This window comes from Pelodiscus sinensis, chromosome 7 (genome assembly GCF_049634645.1).
Source record: "Pelodiscus sinensis isolate JC-2024 chromosome 7, ASM4963464v1, whole genome shotgun sequence".
Taxonomy (NCBI): domain Eukaryota; kingdom Metazoa; phylum Chordata; order Testudines; family Trionychidae; genus Pelodiscus; species Pelodiscus sinensis.
The window spans coordinates 62,660,562-62,681,679 of NC_134717.1; the positions used below are offsets into that span (position 1 = coordinate 62,660,562).

Consider the following 21,118-nt stretch of genomic DNA (forward strand, 5'->3'; position numbering starts at 1 on the left):
GGTGCCATTTTTAAATGCCGGCTTGTTCGAACCCCGTGCCGCGCGGCTACACGCGGCACGGGCTAGATAGTTCGAACTAGCAAGCCATTCCGCACTATCTGTACACTCGGAACGAGGCGTACAGATAGTGCGGAATGGCTTACTAGTTCGAACTATCTAGCCCGTGCTGCGTGTAGCCGTGCGGCACGGGGTTCAAACAAGCCGGCATTTAAAAATGGCGCCGGCCGGCTTATGCAAATGAAGCCCGGGAAATTCAAATCCCGGGCTTCATTTGCAAGTGCGGTATGCCTACATTACCACTCTAGTTCAAACTAGGGTGGTTAATGTAGGCATACCGAAGTTGCAAATGAAGCCTGGGATTTGAATTTCCCGGGCTTCATTTGCATCTTGCCGGGCGCCGCCATTTTTAAATGTCTGCTAGTTTGGGGAGTAACGGTAGTTCGGAATAGGAAGCCTAATCCGAACTACCTACTCCGTGCCACGTGTAGCCGCGGGCACGGAGTCCGAACTAGTGGACATTTAAAAATGGCGGCGCCCAGCAAGATGCAAATGAAGCCTGGGAAATTCAAATCCCGGGCTTCATTTGCAACTTCGGTTGCCTACATTAAACACCCTAGTTCGAACTAGGGTGGTAGTGTAGACATACCCTGAATGAATTCACTTCCTGGCTGTCAGATACACAAGTTAAGGATTTTGTGTTTGTCTGTTTCAACACACCATTGAAGCTTGAGCTGTTCTTGTTCAATTCTGGCACTGTGAATAAGTCAATGGGAGGTACCTCCTGAGAATAGGGGGGTTACTTTCAAGCTGAAAACCTCCATGAAAAACAAAGACAGGATTTTATTTAAAAGTGAATATTTGACAAGCCTTGAGTAAAGACACTTCAGGGAAACTGAAATAAAAATGAATCATTTCACAAACCATTGCTACATTCAATATTTCTTTGTCCTTTGATAACTGCAGTCTTATTTGACTTTATAACATAGCCCGGTACTTCTGCACAAACTATACTTTCGTCCTTAGAAGGTAATTTTGTGTATATATTTAACGAGCAGACAAATAAATCATAAAGTGTGCCAAAAGTGGTCCAGTAAGAACTTTTCTGGCTATTTATTTCGTGAAAACTATCTGATTTCCTTGTTGAAAACAGGCTTTTGTCCCTAAAGGAAATAATTAAGATGTTGGTGAAAGTCAATATAATCTCAGTGCGTCTGTTTCAGATTTTTATCTCCTATGTCTTTTAAATCCTTCTATGAAGGCAAGTTTTGCCTTTCTCTTTATACTATTCCCAACAAAATGACAATTTGTTTCTGCAGTCAATCCCTTTTTAATAAATGACTCTTCGTTAGTAGTAACCCCTTTGAGTTGCTATCCAGAAATCACATCCACCCTTCAATCTCAGCATTCAGAAGCTTAAGAAATAAAAGAACCTGCTTCTTGGGTTTTGGTTGCAAATTCTAGTTATGTGTTAAGAACAGAAAGTCCATTCTGAATGACTGTAATTTCAGCTTTATAACATGCTGGCAGTAATAGGAGGGGGCCGGATTATGTGCTCTCTGCTGTGCAAACACATGTATGTCATTCTGACTGGGGGCTTTTCGCAATACCACAATACAAGTGATCATCACCATTATTATTATTAGTCAGCCCCATGAAACTAAAATAGCTCATCTATTCAGACAGTCGGTTTGTACACGTACAAATAGCTTTAGCTACCCCATATGAAAGGCTCAGTTTGGAGAGTTAACTTAGATTTTACCAAAATGTCTTGAACCACATTATTTTTGTAGGTGTTAATGTAATCAGATATTGAAACAGTCACGCATGCACCATACAGAATGTTCTGTTCACTTGTTAAGTAATACTTCGAATGGGCAGGCCAAAAATGTGACAGACAGATTTTGATTCACAATAGAACAATGTCTTCCCATCACCAGCTCTGCAAATGCATGTTAGCCTGACCTCCGACATGAGGTTCAGGCAGCGAACACAGACAGAAAATTGTTCCAAATTGCATCGGCCCAGATTTTCCACATATCCCCCTGATTACGAGTGCCCAACGCAAGAAACGTGCTGATCATGAAAACCCCAGGTGCTGCAGCTGCTCAGCACATCAAGACCCCAATACCTCAAGTTAGCCGCACAGAAAAGGCATCCAAAGTTTCAAGTGTTTTCTGGGGGGGAGGCAAAGACCTAAGCGAGGTGCACTTGTGAGTTAAACCAGATGTGGACAGTGTCTGCACAACTAACGACTACTGTGGTAACCTGCCATTGATCATCAAGTGTGGCAACCCCTCCCCATGCAGACTTTGCAAATTCCAGGACAACACACCAAATCCTACTCAACATCTTGGGTCTATCCCTGCCAGGTACAAATCCCGGTGGCTGCTTTTAAAGGTTTAAAAGCTTAGGGTTTGTTTGTAAATGCACACCAGAGTATAAACAGTGTTCAAACGTGCCTTGCCAAGAGCAAACAAAGTTAAACGGAGCTCAGGGAATTCATTCCTCAAACGGAGTGACTCCAAAGTGCTAACTACAAGTAGCATGATGGGATTTTGAGGCTTCCAGTTCTGCCATACTTAGTGGAGATATGACTATCCTAAGTGTCATGAATAAGAGACACATGATGGGCCTGCATATCAAAGGATCTGTAATGCAGGTTATTTAGGCACAGGAAGCATTTAACAAGATCTGTATGGTGCACACAACAAACACAGGAGAAAGGGTGGATGGTCCAGTGGCAGGCACTCACCTGGGAGTGAGGCAATCCGGGGTCAATCCATACGCTATCACAGGCCTCCTGGATAAATGTGGACAAGCCTCTGAGGGTGAAATTCACAAGGGGGCCACTGGCAGTGGTTACTACTTGCACCAGGCATCTGTGTAGTCCTGTATCTAGATGAATGGCTACTTTAGGTCCATTGATGGCCAGGATTAGAAGAGTCACTCTGGGGCACCTGGCATTGGCCACTGCAGGAGGACAGGAAACTGGGCTAGCTGGAACCTTTGGTCTGACCCAATGTGGCCATTCTGATGTTCTTATGTTCACTCGCTCCGTGCAGAGTCCCTAGGTCACAGAGGAAAGCGAGAGATGATTATTCCTGCACCGTTAATTGTGTGACTTAATCCCCTGTTCAGCTTTTAAAAACCTCAACCAAGATTCTTATTCTTCTCCCCGGATAAAGTTGGACCAACAAGACAGAAGAACAGTACAAGTGAATACTATTGCAGCAGGCTGATGAATACAGAAAGTCTGTTCAAGCTCTTTCAATATTACAGTACTCACATTTATAAAAACCTATCTCTATCTTTAATCATAGTTTGGAGAGACTTTACTTTTAAAATCATGCCAGTGGAGCTCAGAAGTTCTGCCCACAATTAAAATCTTTGGTAGCTTTCATGCAGAGTTACAGAAATTCCCACTAAACCGACCAGTTCCAGAGTTGATTCTCAATGTTACAGTTATCCTTTGGGCCCCTAGGAAACTATTTCAAAATTAGCAAATTCGACTTAACTCCCAATTTAACAAAATCAAACTAGTGTGTCCACACTACAGGGAAGCCTTGACATTAGTCCGAGGCAGGCTCTGTTAATGTGCACGTGCTACCTCGGACACAGAGCCCCAGGAAGAACTGCAGAGTAATTAGCTTGAATTACTCTGGGGATTAGTTATTTCAAAATAACGCACCGGTGCGTCCACACTACCATTATTTCGAAAGAACTATTTCGTTATGAGCATTACTCCTAATGAAAAGCAGGAGTATCAATTTCTAATTCCACAGCCCATTATTTCGAAATAATGGGTTTGGTCGTGTGGATGCTCCACTTATAAATTCAACCTTGGGGGGTTATTTCAAAATAAAGTCCTAGTGTAGACCAGGGCTTACTTACTACAGTATTCAGATTCGGGGTCAGAGGTAGAGGTAGTAGTCTGGACTTTTGGCATCATACTACCATATCAATTAGGAAGATGTTTTGAGGACCCTTTGTTGATTTGAGAGATAACAGCGTACCTGGGACAATCAAAGCCCATTTTGAGCTCCAGTCACTCTATTAATCTAGCCAGAAAAATGAAATGCTTCATTGCTTATCAACACTAGACATGACTGAATGGACTTGGGGTTTAAATTACCATATTTAATTAAATGTAAGATACTGAAATGCTTGGGGAAATCCACTAATGAGATTCCACTGACTGTAATGCCCAGCCATGTCTATTTTCCTCCTTCTCTTTCCACTGTGAGGTCTTTATGGCATCTTTAAAAGGCATCCTTCAGAAAATATAGATGACTGTTAAAGGCGATGTTTGTTTTAGTCTCAGAAATATTCTGTCTTCTCGGTTTTATCTTTCCTGTCTTGTCAGCATTTTAAAAATGCACCTCAGCATCAGTGTCACGGAGCTTGTATTTCATCATTACCACTGGATAACTGACACGAGAATTAAATCTCCAGCCGTGCCTATATGTACTGTTTTAACCTTCTCTACAGTTCGGTTGCAGGGGCAGACTCTGGGGTGGGGGTGTAGGAGGCGGTTCCTGTCTGGGAGGTTCAGAAAGCCGGTGGGGGCTCTTGGACGGGGGTTGGAGTTTGGGGAGTTTGAAGGCTCTAGCTGGGGGGGGGGGAATGGGGTAGGAGTGGAGATGAGGGATTTGGGGTGCAGGAGGATGCTCCAGGCTGGGGCTGAGTAGTTTGTAGTGCAGCAGGAGGATAAAGTCTAAGGCAGGGGAGCAGGGTGAAGTCTCCAGCTAGGGGTGCAAGATGGTGCTCCAAGCTGGGACTGAGGGGTTCACAGGGCGGCAAGCGGGATCAGGACTGAGTGGGACCGGGAGGAGGTCAGGGGGCCAGCAGCACTTACTTCAAGCCGCTCCTAGATGCAGCTGGCATGTCTCCCCTCTGGCTCCTTCGTGAAGGCCTGGACAGGTGACTCTGTGCACCACCCTGCCCACAGGTGTCACCCCCACCACTTTCATTGGCCGTGGCTCCCAAGCAGTCAATGGCCTGGTGCTGACCGGAATCTGACCAGGTGTTCCAGTCGAAAGCCAGACTCTTCACCTGAATCAGGGAAGAAAAACCAACTGTGTAACGTAGAGCAGCTTACATTTGTCTTTGCTGAATTTCACTTGGTTGTCTGTAGCCCAGTTCTCCAATTTATCAAGGTCCCTTTGAATTTTAGCTCTGCCCTTGTACGTGTTTGCTTTCTCCCCAGCTTTGTGTCTTCTGCAAATTTGACCATTCCTACGTCCTGGTCATTAATAAAAAGGTTCAATAGCACCCGCCTCAGAACAGATCCCCGTGAGACCCACCTACAGTATTCCATTCACAGCTATCCTTTACTTGTGGTTGCTCGTTCTTTAGTCTATCCCACTCCTATTGTGTGCATAAGGCTGTTGCAAAATGTGGCTTTGCAAGCCCTTTGTTGAATTGTGGGGGAAGAGATTCTATCGAGCTGTAGCAAGTCAAGTTTTCAACACCTGTTTGAAGCCAAAAAGTAGCTGCAGCTGACGGAAGTCTAGGATTGCACATTGCAAAATGCCACGTAAGACACGTTGGAACAACATATTTTTGGAAAGTGCTGCAGTGCTAGTTTTCAGCACACTGCAGAAGAGTTGTAACAGCCAGATTAGCAAGTCATGAACTCCACCAATTTACACAGGACACTATTAAGATGGAGAAAAGAAGCAAGCCTGAGGCAAGACCCCAAATGATTCCTGGTTTCCCTTTTTCTCCTGAGAGTTCAAACATGGAGGGTACTTGGAGCTAGTGGGAGGGTGAGGGAAAGGAACTATTAAAACAGAAAAAAGGGAGAAAAATAGAGAGAGGGAGAATCACAGAAAGAATAATATAGGAGATGAACCAATGCACATAAAACATATGCACATGTGTGGGGAATAAAGGGAGGCAAGGGGGACAGAGAACAGCATAAAGAAACTAAGAATTAAGACCCAACACCTTTACAACTAGTAAAATACAATGAGCCAAGTCCTTAGCTGTCAAAAATTGGCTCTATTGATTTTAACGAAGCTATACCAGTTGACAATCCGGATCTCTGAGTTTATGTTTCTATGTAGTGTTTGTCTTCAGACAAATACCCTTACCAAGAGGGTGCAGTATTCAGCAAGATACTGAAGCAAGACATCCAATACATCCCTAAAGGAAAGATCTCAAAATCCATCTGCTTTGAAAACACCGGGCCAAATTCTGAGTGGAGTCCAAAATTAGAAGGGGGTCTAAGGTTGTGCATTTTTTTCTTGCTGCTGGGCCGATGGATATGCAATAACTCTGGGAGGAATTCAGGATGTTGCTGCAGTCTATAACACCCCAAATGGTGTGGGACCTAGTTACCTCAGAAATCACCCCTCTTCCACAGTATATTGCCCCAGGTGATATGAAGAGAGATTTTCAGGTTGGAGCTCCCGCCGTGTGACAGGGGTCTCCCAGCAGGGGGTTCTCAGTGAGGGGTTCTGTGCTTTGGAACATGCTCACCAAACCCCCTGGGTCTGCCAAAACCTAGATGTGTTACCCTTCTGGGCATGCTACAAAGCCCATTTTAAGAGCAGGTTAGATAGACATCTATCAGGGATGTTTTAGACAGTGCTGGGTCCTGCCATGAGGGCAGGGGACTGGACTTGATGACATCTCGAGGTCCCTTCCGGTTCTAGAGTTCAATGATTCTATGATCTTTTACCTCTCTTCTCTAAAGCTGCTGGAAAGGGGCCAGGATTGCAGTGGACACACTAACAGGAAATCATTTGCTGATTTTTGTGGTTTTAATCATCGGGGGTATGTCTACACTACCCTCCTAGTTCGAACTAGGAGGGTAATGTATGCATACCGCACTTGCTAATGAAGCCCGGGATTTGAATTTCCCGGGCTTCATTAGCATAAGCGGGGAGCCGCCATTTTTAAATCCCCGCTGCTTCGAACCCCGTGTAGCGCGGCTACACGGGGCTCGAACTAGGTAGTTCGGACTAGGGTGCCTATTCCGAACTACCGGTACTCCTCGTTTCACGAGGAGTAACGGTAGTTCGGAATAGGACCCTAGTCCGAACTACCTAGTTCGAGCCCCGTGTAGCCGCGCTACACGGGGTTCGAAGCAGCGGGGATTTAAAAATGGCGGCTCCCCGCTTATGCTAATGAAGCCCGGGAAATTCAAATCCCGGGCTTCATTAGCAAGTGCGGTATGCATACATTACCCCGCTAGTTCGAACTAGCGGGGTAGTGTAGACATACCCCGGGATAGGGATCCAGAGGACAGACTGAGTGCTTGCAATTACATTTTGGCCATGTAAAATAAATAACATCACTCAGTTTATACTCATTTGCATGTCTTAAAGTCTCAGAGGGGTAGCTGTGTTAGTCTGTAATCCTATAGCACCTCAGTCCTGGTCTACTCTAGGGAATTATTTTGTAGTAACCCCCCTTATTCTGAAATAGTAAGTGGAGCGTCCACACTACCCAGCCTGTTATTTTGAAATAACGGGTTGGTTACTTTGAAATCTGCTTTCCTCGGGGAATGCGCTTATTTGAAATACTATTCCAAGAGTTATTATTTTGAAATAATTTCCTAGTGTAAACATGCCCTTCTACAGACTAACAAAAATATATGTATAGTATCATGAGCTTTCTTGGGCAAACCCCACTTCCTCAGATGGGATTTGCCCATGTAAGCTCATGATACATATATTTTTGTTAGTCTCGAAGAGTACGTCTACACTATAGGACAAAGTTGAATTAAGATACACAACTTCAACTACGTTAATTGTGTAGCTAAAGTCGAAGTAGCTTAATGCAAATTTTTTGTACTGTCTACACAGCAGGATGTCAAAGGAAGAACACTCTCCCTTCGACGTCACCTGCTTCTCGTGAAAGCAGGGTTACCAACATCGACCGGCGTGCCCCTCTCACTTCAAATTAGCTGTATTCCCTAAACCCGCTAATTCGAACACTAGAAAATCGACAGCAGCAGCTTCGATCTTTCTCTGTAGTGTAGACGTTCCCTATGGTGCTATAGGACTATTTGTTTTTTATACTCACTAACAGCCACTTAGCAATGGGTAACTTCTTTGAAAATAGGGATCAAATCATGAAAAAAGCACAAGAAAGTAAAACTGAAGGAGGGAGAGAAATATCAAATCATGACCCGTTCTGAAGGTGAACATTTATTTCACGTTGGCAAAAACATCCATTATCCTGATGCCTGTACTTTAATATTCCTTATATTTAAAGCCTCAAGATGATGTTGCTTTGACTCTCTCCTAGGTCCTAGCTGAGCTAGCTGCGAAAGAAGAAGAAGCAGCCCTAAAGAAAACATCCAAAGAGAAGGGGAAGAAAGAGAAAGGGAAAAAGAAAAAGAAAAAGAAAGGGAAAGAAAAGGGGAAAGGAAAAGAAAAACCAGGAAGCAAGGATACCGTAAGGCATTTTAAAATGTGAATTTGGTTAGTAGTTGGTTATCGCATTGAAAGCTTCAGGCCTGTTGCAATCCATGAGGGATCATTCATTCAGGGTTTCGGAGTGTAGACAAAATGACTTGCCACCAGTAATTCTCCCACTTATAGGAGAGCTGGAAGCGGACATGGTCCTCACACATCTTACTTCATCGAGTTTGGTGGCAATGGACACTTTATTAAGGCTTCAAAAACCAGAGCTGTGGTCTGGGAGGGTTAGTGCCTATATCTGCGGCAAGGGCTGGAGGAGGTCTGAGTCTTGCAAGCTGACTCAGCTACTGCGGGCCAGCTGCAGGATTTTAATATCAGGGCAGTGTTCTCTCTAATCTTTTTCATTCGTGTGTGGATTTTTCCCATCCATGTGCAGAATAATTGTTATGTGCACCAAAGCATGTGGAAATGTGCACCACCAACAGAAATACAAAACCTAGCTGTGGGTGCTCTGATAAGCCACTGGATGGCGTTTAAACCTCTCCTGAGCAGCTGCACAAGCGCACAGTTTACAGGGAACATGAAGCATAGAGTAGACATTTGGGTTTGGGCCAGTGTCACGGCTCACAGGTCATGCCCACACTTGGCCCCTCGGCTCCCAGGCAGAACCCCCCTCTCAAGTGTGGCAGTCCCTTCTCGGGGAGCCCACTCTTACCTGGGGGGTCCGCCCCTCCACCTCCGGGATGGTGCCTCTCAGGGCCTTCAGCTGCCTGCCTCCGCCGTGAGCCCCACGAAAGCTCATGGTCCCATCTACATGTTTCGTTAGTCTATAAAGTGCTACCAGACCATTTGTTGCTTTGCCCTTTCCTGGTTACTCTTTGAGGCCAGTTTGCAGTCATGTCTAGTAAAAAAAAAATTAAAAATATTACAATAATAATCCAATTTTTAAGTTATTTAATAAATACTTAACAATCTTCATCTGTAAAAGTTCAGGTGAAAATGTAACCATGGATATAAAGAGGTACAATAAAACTCCAATAGTCTGGCATCCAATTGTACGGCACTCCCGACAGTCCGGCATCAAAATGGCAAGAGCCTAGTGAGCGAGCTTCGGCAAAAAATGAGTCACAAGGCAGCAGCGGCAGCAGCTGCACCAAGTGAAACCGGATGGGACCGAGTCAGTCTGCCACTGGCATTGTATGACGCTGGACAGTGCTTGTCCTACAATAAAAAGAGTTAAAAACACTTTTTTTACATTATATACTGTATATATATAACCATCTTATAGTACCTCCTGATAGTCCTGCATATCCGATAATCTGGCACCACCTAGGTCCCAAAGGTTCCGGACTATTGGAAGTCTACTGTACTTACAATTGATAATCCATGCTAAAGAAAGTAAAAACAGAGTTAAAATATGGAGAAATGTGTATAATATAAATATAATAGGATACTCTGAATGGAGCTACGGATCACTGTTTGTCACCGAACACAGCCATCAAGTTGACATGGTGGACAACATGAGTCTACATAAATTTTCCTTCAAATTCTTTCCTCTCTCAATCCCAATGAGCCTTAATAATTCATCATTATCTTGGCCCTATTTGCCTCGAGCCCCAGTTAAGAGGCCAAAAAGGTGGACATTTCTACTCCCAGGCTGTTCTTTAATATCCTCCACCAAATTGGAGTAATAGGACCCTAAAATATGAGCTCTTTTCACCTCAAATCATTCATAGGCTAAATTTATGTTTTTGCTAACAAAATTGCTAGAAGGTTAAACTCCCTGAAGCCTTTGAAAGGCTCAGATTCTTTTGCTCCAAGGTAAGTCTCCAATTGGCTTTTTTCGATAGTAGGTTCATGGAAGAACACACTGGACAAATGATATACCAACCAGAAGTTTGAGATGGATTTTAGCTGCATTGTCTTAATTTTAAACATACGGTACAATTGGAATTTTTGGCTTTTACAGCAACAGAAACTTATGTTGCTTGTGAGCATTCTAGAGTAAACAACATTCACGATTTCTTTTTTTTTTTGTAGATACCATTAACCTCTAAGTGATCATTATCACTGAGTAGCCCAGACATTCCCTCACTGTAAACTCTTTTGAAGAGAAGTTATACTTTTAGTTCTAACTGGGGGACACTCATGTAAATGAACACTGGGGTTTCTAAGGCAACGTCCCTCAAGCTGGCTGAAACCATAGTAACATCTGGCCACAAGACTAAACTAAGTGAAATAAAGAAGTGTCAATCTTCCTAATTTAGAGGTTATCAGATCCTGACCCGTAACTCGGGAGCATCCATTCACAGCATATTGTAGGTAGCTGTCCTCGTATTCTGAAAAGTCCCAACATATCTTATTCAAATAAATGCAGGCCAAAAGTCACAGTGATGCAGTCCAACGAGGCCTTGTTCCTAACTTCAGGTTTTTTAAGAAAACAATATTGTGATGCCAGGAGATTTAAATATTCCTTAAGTCTGATAATGATCTTTAGAAATATGCATTTGAAAGCAAAATAACTTCATTTTCTTCCCTGCTAAGTGCTGATGTGATTTCCCATTGGGCACTAAGAAAAAACATAACAAAAACCTAGCACAGTATAATCCCTCTTCAAAAATGTCTTATTTTTTTGACTTTTCAAGACAGATGTTGAATCATTTGGAACTATTTACCGTGGTAATATACTGGATACTGGCGTTGCTCAGGAGACAGGAATATGGCAGTATTCTCTCTAGAAATTTCATCCAGCCATATTGATCTGAAAGCACCAGTCAGCCTCAAGGAGATCCACAGTCAAAATCTCTTCCCTGTGACCAGGAATCTGTAGCCAAACAGGCCAGTGGAAATCAATTCAGATTCTTCGCAGTGTGAAGTGCCCCATGCAGCTGCATCTGTGGAGAGAGTCAAGCACAGACGTAGTGGTCAGCCATTCATTACTCCCTATTGGTGGCTGGATTGAAACTGGCGTTATCCGATCAAGGTGCCCCACCACAGTTAACACAACACTGACTCAGCTTTTCTATCATCTGAGGTAGAAAAAGTATCAAGAAAAGAATTCCTTTGTTTCAAACACTGCATGAAAAACACTTACTACTAATGTAGAATGTAGGCCTATATTCATTATAGCTGTCCTCTCTATACTGAATTATTTTTTAAAACGTCTATTTAATTATGCTGTATATCAGTGTTTCCCAAATGGTGTTCTGCAGAACCCCATGCTTCCGTGAAGTGAAAATAAGGGTTCCACGAGAAAATCCATTACAATCATATTTTATGATTTTTTAAAAAAATAATAATTAATATTTAAGCATTTATGAATGTCATTGAATTTTCATTGTGTTTGCCATGATAAATATCCCTGTGTAATGCCAACTTAGCCAGAGTGGGGACGATGATGTCACTACTCAGCGCCACATGCACAGTCAGTCAGTAGTGCAATCGCCTGTTATATACCACTGTAAATCCCCATACCCACGCTCAGGGAGCGTGGATCACGTGGGCGGCTGAATAGACTAGCACCGCTTCGGACAAAATATTATTAGACTGTTATTAGGGGTTCCACAAAATTCAAAAATGTTTCGAGTTTAAAAGGGTTCCGAGGCCAAATAACATTGGGAAACACAGCTGTATATTAAAATTTGAAATGTATTGGCATAGAAATATTCTTTTCTTCAAAGTATAAAACCAGCGAAGCTAGGCATTACAACAATTGCTTTGCTTATTCTGAAGGATACAAGAAATAATTAAGATATGTGCACAATGATGTTCAGTGGCTAAATAAATTAATGGGAAGCAATTGAGTTTTGACGATTCGTAACAATTTTTGTGTCATTAACAAAATTAACAAAATATAAATGTATATCTGTTAGAAATGCAACTTCTAATCAGCTAAACGCCATTCATTCTAGAGACTAAAATTCTTCTTTTTCCCCAAAATCACCTCTATGCCATCTCCCAGGCTGCTCTCTGTACCTGCAATGTCCTTTCTGACCCAGCTTTTTGCACAAACAATAATCCTCTAATTGCATAAAAACAACCCTTATTTCATGATGACAAAGTACTTAGCACATTGAGGCTACAACATGCAGAAGAAATTAATACTAATGCTAATTAATATTAATACTAATAGAAAGGTAGATAAATTTCCATGCTCAAATGTTCTTTCTGTACTTCAAAAGTAAGTGAGTTTAACAACTTTTAAATTCAACTGGGTTGGAAACATGAACTACCATAGTCTCTGTGGATGAAGTCAAACCATCCAGCTTGAAAAAAATATGTTTTCGTTCAGGTCTCCTCCAACAATTTTTACCAAATACATTTTTGGCCATCCCTTGTAAATTAAAACTATACTTGATCGCATTTTTCATTATGCTGTGACCTTGCCTGTTTTATGGCTGTTTCTTTGGCAATTAATACAATGATAGTCTATATTTTCTTCACACAGGAAGAAGGGGAGGGCTGGAAAATGGCTCCGAGTAATTTTCTTCCCATAATGGAGGAAGGAAACAACCAATATAAAGGTCAGTACAGGAAGATAATAATCCTAGCTAGAGCATTCTGATGAAGCTTAAATTGGATGCCATCAAAACAAAGTATGGAACATCATAGGAGTGTAAGCTTTAGACAAAGTAAAATTTGGAAAAAGATTTCCCCTGCACCTGTAATTTATTTTTGACTTTTATGGCTCCAATCATACTGTCCTCAGAAAAATCATGTGTGCTTATAGATAGTATTGACTGGCCACTAGATGGAAAGCACTATGTCACAGCTGAGGTTACAATAACATTCCTTAAATGTCTTACCCTCTTTGCCCTCTCGTTCATTGACCAGGCTGTTGATACGCTCTCCTCCACACTGGAGTGGGTCCACATTTTCTCAATGAAAATATTGGTTGTAGAAAGGTATCCTTTCAAAATGGAGATTTTTTCCCCCCAAAAAACGGGAAGCTTGAACATTTCCAGTTCCTGCACAGATTCTTTGCGACTTTTTTAAAAAGTCAAAACCATTCTTCAACCAGACATAGAATCTTTTCCTTCATAGAAAACTCAGCTTTGGGGGAATGAAAAAATTCAGCAACATTTTTGATAAAAAGAGTTTGAAATTTGCCAGTATTTTTTCAAATGTTTTAGCCAGCTCTGTTCTACCACCTTCTCCACACTTGTCCTCTTTGCCTGTCTTTCTGATCCAAAGCTTGGCAACACCCGTTAGTACTCAGAGGAGAGGAGCTAGGAAGGGTAGGACCTGAAGTCTACACAAAACCGCAATGAAACAGCCTTGCGGCCCAAGCCCCACGACCTCACATCACATAGCTCGGGGCTAGCTGCAGGTTTCTCGCTGCTGTGCAGACTTACCCCAAGAATTCCCCATCAAGAAGATCAAAAGTCTCTTGAGGTAAGATCCTGAATAGGGGTAAAGGTTTATGAGCCACAGTGTAAGCCTCAAAGGTGCAAACAAGCTGCAAGTCTCTGAACTTGGAGTAAAGGTGTGGAGTTTTGCTGTCTCTATTTCCGTGCGTTACCTTCCTCACGCGAAAAGTAAGTTTTAAAGTCTTCTTAACACTCTGCAGTGTTACTGACTTGCTCAGTTCCTCCTCTGAAGTCCTTTGTCACATTGAGTTGCCTTGGGTCAGCCATGAGGAAAACACGTTTCCAATTCATTTCCAGCCTGACACCAGCAGAGTCCTGCCCAGCCTCTTCCTTGTGAGCAAGAGGAATTTCTCTTGGAAATGATAAACCACAGACTGTGGCTTCATGGGAAGAATCAAAGGAGGGCTCAGAGCCCCTGAATAAGCACACACAGCTCCCACGAAATCAACAGCAGAGACACAGATGTGAGAACGGGAGAAATTTCTCCTCAGTGTGCAAGGAGCAAGTTTTGTGCCTGCTGCTTGGCAGGGCTGGGGCCACTTTGGGTCGTGTCCTTGCATAGGCACAAAATGCAAGCAAAGGGCATAAGTAATGTCTCCTCCAACAACCAGGAATCTCCTTCTGGGGCAACCCAGCTCTGTGCTGCCCCAATCACTACCTTTCAAGCCCTCCAAAATTATGTCTATTGAATGTCTATGGCTGTGTTGAAAAGACTGCTCCGCTACCAGTGTAAAAGGAAGGAATACCACAATGGCACGTTCCCCTCACATACCTGTCTTAGTTAACTCCTCTCTCAGCCCTCTAATGATGCCCATGCCACTAAGTGTAACTATTTAGGTTAATATGCATGGCTGGGTTCAGAGTACCGAGTCCAGGATATGGATGGGACGAGGGGAGACCTCCCAAATCTCACAGCTAGCCCTTTCCAAAAAATGTCCATTTGCTATTACTTCTCCTTGCGAGCTGAGAAGGGGCAAGTTAATTGGCAAGAGTGTAACTGAAAACAGATGTGTACACGTTGCCATAAATTGTATGTGTAGCCAAGGTATGTTCCTTCTTAAATCTTCCCTAGCAGGATGCACTTGTAGGGGCTCCAAATATGCCGGGTTAGAGCCTTGATAAATGATATGACACCAGACCCACCAATGGGGGGAGAGGCAAAGGCGTCTACTGCCCTGGTGCCCAGTGATTCAAAAGGGCCCGGGGATCACAGCTGCAGCTGGCCCTTTAAGTAGCTGCCAGAGCGCTGCGTGGTGTGTTCTGGGCAGCACTGAGGGATGCCTGGGGAAGCCACACCCCAGCCCCGCCCCTTCCACCTGAGGCCCCGCCCCTTCCAGGGGCATGGAACGGGCCCCCACTCAACTTGCTCAGGAGCCCAGCCAGGTTGTCGGCCCCGCTGTATGACACATTGTGACTACACTATGTACTGAAAATGCCTCCAGGAGCACTGAGACACACTGCTAGAGTCTCCTTCGGGGAAAGTGAAAGGACAGCCTGGGGTTCAGATGTAATCAGTGCACTTAACCACTGCATGTAGCACAAGCAGAAATCCTTAGAGAGGGAACAATAACTCCGACAAGATTCAAAGGCTCCTTTCGGGTATGTCCAAGATTAACGTTTTCACAGAAAAGTAGCCAGAGGTGACCAGTTTGGCCTCTCTTTACCATGTGTGGATTGAGAGTATTTGAACCCATGAAGATGTTTATGATCAGGCACATTTCATTGCTTTTCAATACGTTACTAATTTCTACAAACCTCACGTCCCTCATCTCTTTCACAACTAACCTTCAAGTCCACTTGTCAGGGATGGTGTAGATAACATTTAGTCCTGCCGTCAGGTCAGGGGACTGGACTAGATGACCTCTCAAGGTCCCTTCCAGCTCCGATTGTATGATTCAGTACAATTTACCACATAGGTATAGCCTTCTACATACGAATGCATAACGCACTATCCCTTCACTTAGTGTGCTCGGCAACTGTCATTTAAATCACCATTCACCAAAAATGTACTGCTCGTGTGTGAAGCATGGGTTTTCAAAATCTCAAAACCAGATCAGAAGCCGTCCCTCCCCCAAACATCTGAGGCACATCTCAGCAGTCACATTTTAAACACACTATTTCTTCTGCAGTAGAGTTACTCAGAAAAGGTCACAATTTTTTAATATTGGATTTGTTTCCCACTCTCCCCATCCTTGGAAGTGCTTACCTATTGTTTCTAGGAATTTTATGGAAATGTTTACAGTGAACAAGCCAAGAACATTCCCATCCAATTCGTAAGCGTTATGCCGAGTGACCAAAAGCAGATGCTTACAATGAAACCTTAACTGTAAGCGATGGCATCTACTTAAAACGCATTTTACACACACACCACAGATTACAAGTATCTGTGTAATCCCCTTGTGCTGTAGTAAGAGGAAAGCAACCTCTTCCAGAACACTGGGAATGTACTGCTTGCTCAACTTCTTGCTGTAGCACAAGTCGTGATCTGTTCTTGTGCCATTTTACCTAATAAAAGTACTTACATGGATCACCAAGCATCTCATATTCTTAACGTGTTTATCCTCTCGGGACCCTTGTAGGGCAGGGTTATTGCCTTTGTTTTTCAGAGAACAGACAGGCTAAATGACTTGCCTAGAGTCACATCAGATGGGGTCTCCTATAGCCCAGCCTAGCCATCTAACAACTGAGCCATGCTGCCTATGCGTGAGAGTGCTGTAACACTGTGGGGTGACATGACTTCATGTTTATCTTTCGCTGAAAGATCTCCAAGCAATGAGAAAGTTCGCTGTACAGGCTGATGCTGACAGCCAGGTTAGCCCCATGCTGAGCCTAACAGCCATGTAGAGATATAGATAAAGGATGTTATAGAGAAATCTATATCCATTTCAAAAAGCAGCAATTCGATTGCATTTCACTAAAACACACACACATTCCCATAGTTCACCGACCTTGTATGTAATTGAACACCATGCACTTTTGACCATACAAAGAAAACATAATGGCCTTAACCCTCCAACCTTGCTTTCCAAATACCTCAGAAACGTTTTTGACCTAGAAAAAAACATAGCGTCTCACACCTACACGTGACTGATCTATCTTCTAAAATTAGCAACCTCTGACCTAGTCACTAAGGGTACATCTACACAGCAGCACTATTTCAGAATAACAGCCATTATTCCAAAATAACAAAGAGCGCGTCTACACTGCAAGACGTTATTTCAAAATAATGTTGAGCTGGAAGATGTCTTACTCCAACTCCTGAAACCCTCATTTCATGAGGAGTAAGGGAAGTCGGAGGAAGAGTGCTCTTCCTTCAACTTCCTACTGTGTAGACAGCACCAAAAGCCAAATGAAGCTATTTCGACTTCAGCTACGCAATTGACATAACTGAAGTTGAGTAACTTAATTTGAGTTTGTCCTTCTGTGTAGACATGCCCTAATTTAATCCTCAGGGTACATCTAGACTGGGGAGGGTGGTTCAGGTTACCTTTGGTATCCTGAAAAAACTCTGCCACATCCAGGGAATTAGTATGCTCTTCTGCTTTTTTTTTTTTTTTTTTTTTGGCAGAAAAGCAGACGTGCTCTTTCAGAAGCCCTGTCTTCCTCATTCTACGAGGAAGAAGGGATCTTCTGAAAGAGGAGTTTTTTCTGAAATTTGGCCCAGAGTAGACAGGCCAGATTTTGGAAAAGCCTCTTCCGACAAAAGTATCAGAAAAAGGTACGCAACTTGCACTCCGCAATTTGTGTCCCTTTGTCCGAAAAACCATCGTAGTGTAGACATAGCCCCAGTGAGCCAGTTGCCAAGTAATATCAAGAAAGCCTAGTGGTTAGGGTTGTGTCTACACTGCAGGGCTTAACTCGAAATAAGCTATGCAAATTGAGCTATGTCAATTGCGTAGCTTATTTCAAAATAGGGAGTGTCTATACGGCACTTATTTCGAAATAGAGCACTCTTCCCCCGACTACCCTTACTCCTCGTACAGTGAGGGTTACAGGAGTCGGAGTAAGAAGTCCTCCAGCTTGACAGTAGTTTGACAGTACTTCGAAATAACTGCCTGTGGTATTGATGTGGACTAAGTTATTTCGGAATAGCGCTAGTTATTTCAAAATAGTGTTGCAGTGTAGACATTCCCTAAGGTGCAAGAAGGAGGTTGTCTCTGATTTGTCTGTAGGGCCTATTACCTACTAATCCATGTATAGAATGACAAACAATTAGGAAAAATGAAATAAAAAATGTGGCTTGGCCTATGAAAAATAAATACCCAACGCTTAATGTTCCTGTGAAACCATTGCACTTACAACCTGTTGACCCAGCCCGGAAAAGGTTTAAACATTCACCTTTCTTCTATATAATATCCCCTTTCCCCAAGGCTGAAATTTAAACTAGAGTAACCCTAGAGGAAGTGCCTTCTGACTGGGGTAAGTCAACCTTTCCTGTTGAAATATTACATGACATCAGTCATGCTGTTTGACAGACCTGGAGTCATTTAAAGAAACTGATGTTGATACCTTTGTATTCCTTCCCTCATTACCAAAAAATCCACTGTCCTCCTTAATCTTTACTTTTTTTAGCTATAACATTAAGACTTTTCACCTGCAAAAACTATTCCCTAGGTATAAAACCACACAAGCTTGGCACATAATCGGCATTCAAGAGAATTCTCAGAAGGGAGAGATAGCAGCCTGCCTTATATTAACTAGACTAACCCTTGCATGGTCTCCTGGGGGTGCTAGGAATATCTTTCTCAGTTAATAGAGTCTTAGATGCTGCAGAGGTTCGTGAAAAGAGGAAGGCCATGAAAACCAGCTTCATAAAGGAGTCTGTGTTTTAAGGCGGAAAAGTGAAATTTTAAATCATCTGGAACCGGAATGAATGCATACTTCTGGGGATTAGCTGTCCTTACACAGATGCTAACGGGGTTAGAATGTAGGGGAACTCAAGGTATGGTGTGGTCCTTTGAAAATGATTTGAATCTATCAAAAGAGGAGATAAGGAGGTCCCCTTGTTAAATGTGTGCCCTTTGTTTATACCACCACATTCAAACAAAGGGCTTTCCAAATTTCAATGTACTTTTCTGGAAAACAAAAGACCTTTAAAATATTTGCCAAGTACAATCATTCAGTACAGATAGTCCCTGACTTACAAACGAGTTACGTACCAAACACTTGGTCGTAACTCGATCTGTTCGAAAGTTGGACTCCATTCATTTAAATGTGACCGCGCTGTTCGTAAGCGCGGATCGCACATTCGTAACTCGGGGACTGGCTGCAATGTGCTTAATGGGAGGTTGGTCGTAAGTACGAATGTTTGTAAGTCGATGCGTTCATAACTCGGGGACCACCCGTACTTTATCACAAACAGAAATTGCACTTCTCCCTTTCCTCCCCTCAGACGTGGTTGTCTGCTTACTGCTTGCACTTGGCCCACACAACACTTAAGTGCTGTCATATCAGTTGGACTATGTGACTCGTTTTTAGAATCCCTCCACTGCCTCTCCCTGGCTTCTTGCGTAAAGTCTGAAATTCTTGTCCTCCCCTTCAACATTCTGCTGCACCCATGTTCCCCTTTGCTCCACCAGTGAGGCCCGTTCTGTCTTCATACCACTTTCTGTGCCACTCCTCATGTGCAATGGCTTCCCAAGCCACGCGCCGCATCTTCGTTCCCCAGACTCACTTCCGCTACAAGGCACAAACGTTATCTCCCAGCTCTCAGATGTTCTCCCCATCTCATTCTCTCCCATCGAAGCTAGCACCGTATTTTGTAAGTGGCCAAGGGTGAATGACGCTCATGACATGTTGCTGTTTTAAATTAAACCTGTACCTCGGGTCTCCCGGCTGGTATTATCCTTTCTGGGTCAGTCTTTCAGACTCTGTGTGCCTTCAGAGGGAGCGATTTTTGGGGCTGCCCCATGGCTCCAGTTTAAAACTTGAGACGGTACGCAAGCGGAAGTCAGTGGAGGGATTCCAAAGAACAATGGCATGGTCTAACTCACTTTGGCACTTGCAACCTCAAGGACTAATGGTATAAACACAAGTGGTGATACTCTAGGGATTAGAACTTGCAACCTGTAAGTGACCATCTCATTAGCCATACTATGCCCCTGAACTCCAATACCAAACTATAGTCCAAGGCAAAGAAAGCCAACTTGGCCTTTCACAGAGCCTAGCAATAGTGCTCGGATCTTGCTTGGCGTCTCTAGGATCTGCTACTTACAAACAATTAATAAGAATTTCAACCACCCCATTTTTTTTCTGATGACATCTAGGAAAACCCATATCTTCTGTAACTTTTTGCCCCCCTTTCTTTGCTTTGGGATACCAGATGTTTGGCAGAACAGAGATGAGCAGTGGAATTTCTCCCAGGAGTATGACCCAGAACTGGTCAAAGAGGAGAAGCGGAAAGAAGTGGAGGAGGAGATCAGACTGCAGGTGAGCTTACAACAAGAGTAGGGCTTCTGTAAGAATGGCTCTTGCCTGCCTGGGCTTTTCTCTAGTTGTAAGGACTGGCCTTGACACTTAGTCCTTGCCTCCAGTTAGGGCTCCCCAGTCCATTCTTTTCCTTCAGTGTTTGGCCGAGTATTTGTCTGCAGAGTGATTGAAGGGGTGTGGCTGCCACAAGAAACTATGGAAACCCATGAAAAAAATCAACCATGTGTCTGTCTGAACAGGTGGATGAGCTGATGCGACAGGAACTGAAGAATCTGAAACTGGCAGTGGACAGAGAGAAGGACAAAAACCAGAAAACGGGGAAAAAAGGGAAAAAAGGTGGAAAGAAGGTAAGTGCAGCAAAGGGCAGGAAGCCGGCGTAAACTGCCATGCTCTGCCCTTCAGGTCCAAGGGGTTCTAACGAATCTCCTTCGGCGGGTGTGTGATGAATCGTTGGTCACAAGAGTTCAAAAGCATCTCGCAGGGAAACTGATTTCTTAGGCAGTTTTGTCTGATTTGCTTTCCTGGACATGTTTTTAGCTGGCCGTGTTGATGAACCCATACATTTTGCTGTGATTTTGTTAGGGAGAGGCAAACCATGCTGAGGGACTTTCAGAGGGGTGGCTGCGTTAGTCTGTAGCTAGAAACATTTAATAACAAATAGTCCTGCAGCACCTTAGGGTATGTCTACACTACCCCGCTAGTCCAAACTAGCGGGGTAATGTAGGCATACCGCAATTGCAAATGAAGCCCGGGATTTGAATTTCCCGGGCTTCATTTGCATAAGCGGGGCACCGCCATTTTTAAATCCCCGCTCGTTCGAACCCCGTGCCGCGCGGCTACACGCGACACGAACTAGGTAGTTCCAACTAGGCTTCCTAGTTCGAACTACCGTTACTCCTCGTGGAATGAGGAGTAACGGTAGTTCGAACTAGGAAGCCTAGTTGG

General features: G+C 43.5%; 1 protein-coding gene across 2 annotated transcripts in view; it reads left to right on the plus strand.

Moving 5' to 3' along the window:
* The window catches only part of DRC11 (dynein regulatory complex subunit 11), a 120,839-nt gene that overhangs the window by 63,626 nt on the left and 36,095 nt on the right, over positions 1-21,118 (plus strand). For both annotated transcript variants that reach the window (XM_075934044.1, XM_006127447.4), the window contains exons 8-11: positions 8,260-8,409; positions 12,823-12,898; positions 20,067-20,173; positions 20,413-20,520. In XM_075934044.1, the coding sequence (XP_075790159.1) occupies positions 8,260-8,409; positions 12,823-12,898; positions 20,067-20,173; positions 20,413-20,520 (441 nt within the window). The remainder of the gene's footprint in view (positions 1-8,259; positions 8,410-12,822; positions 12,899-20,066; positions 20,174-20,412; positions 20,521-21,118) is intronic.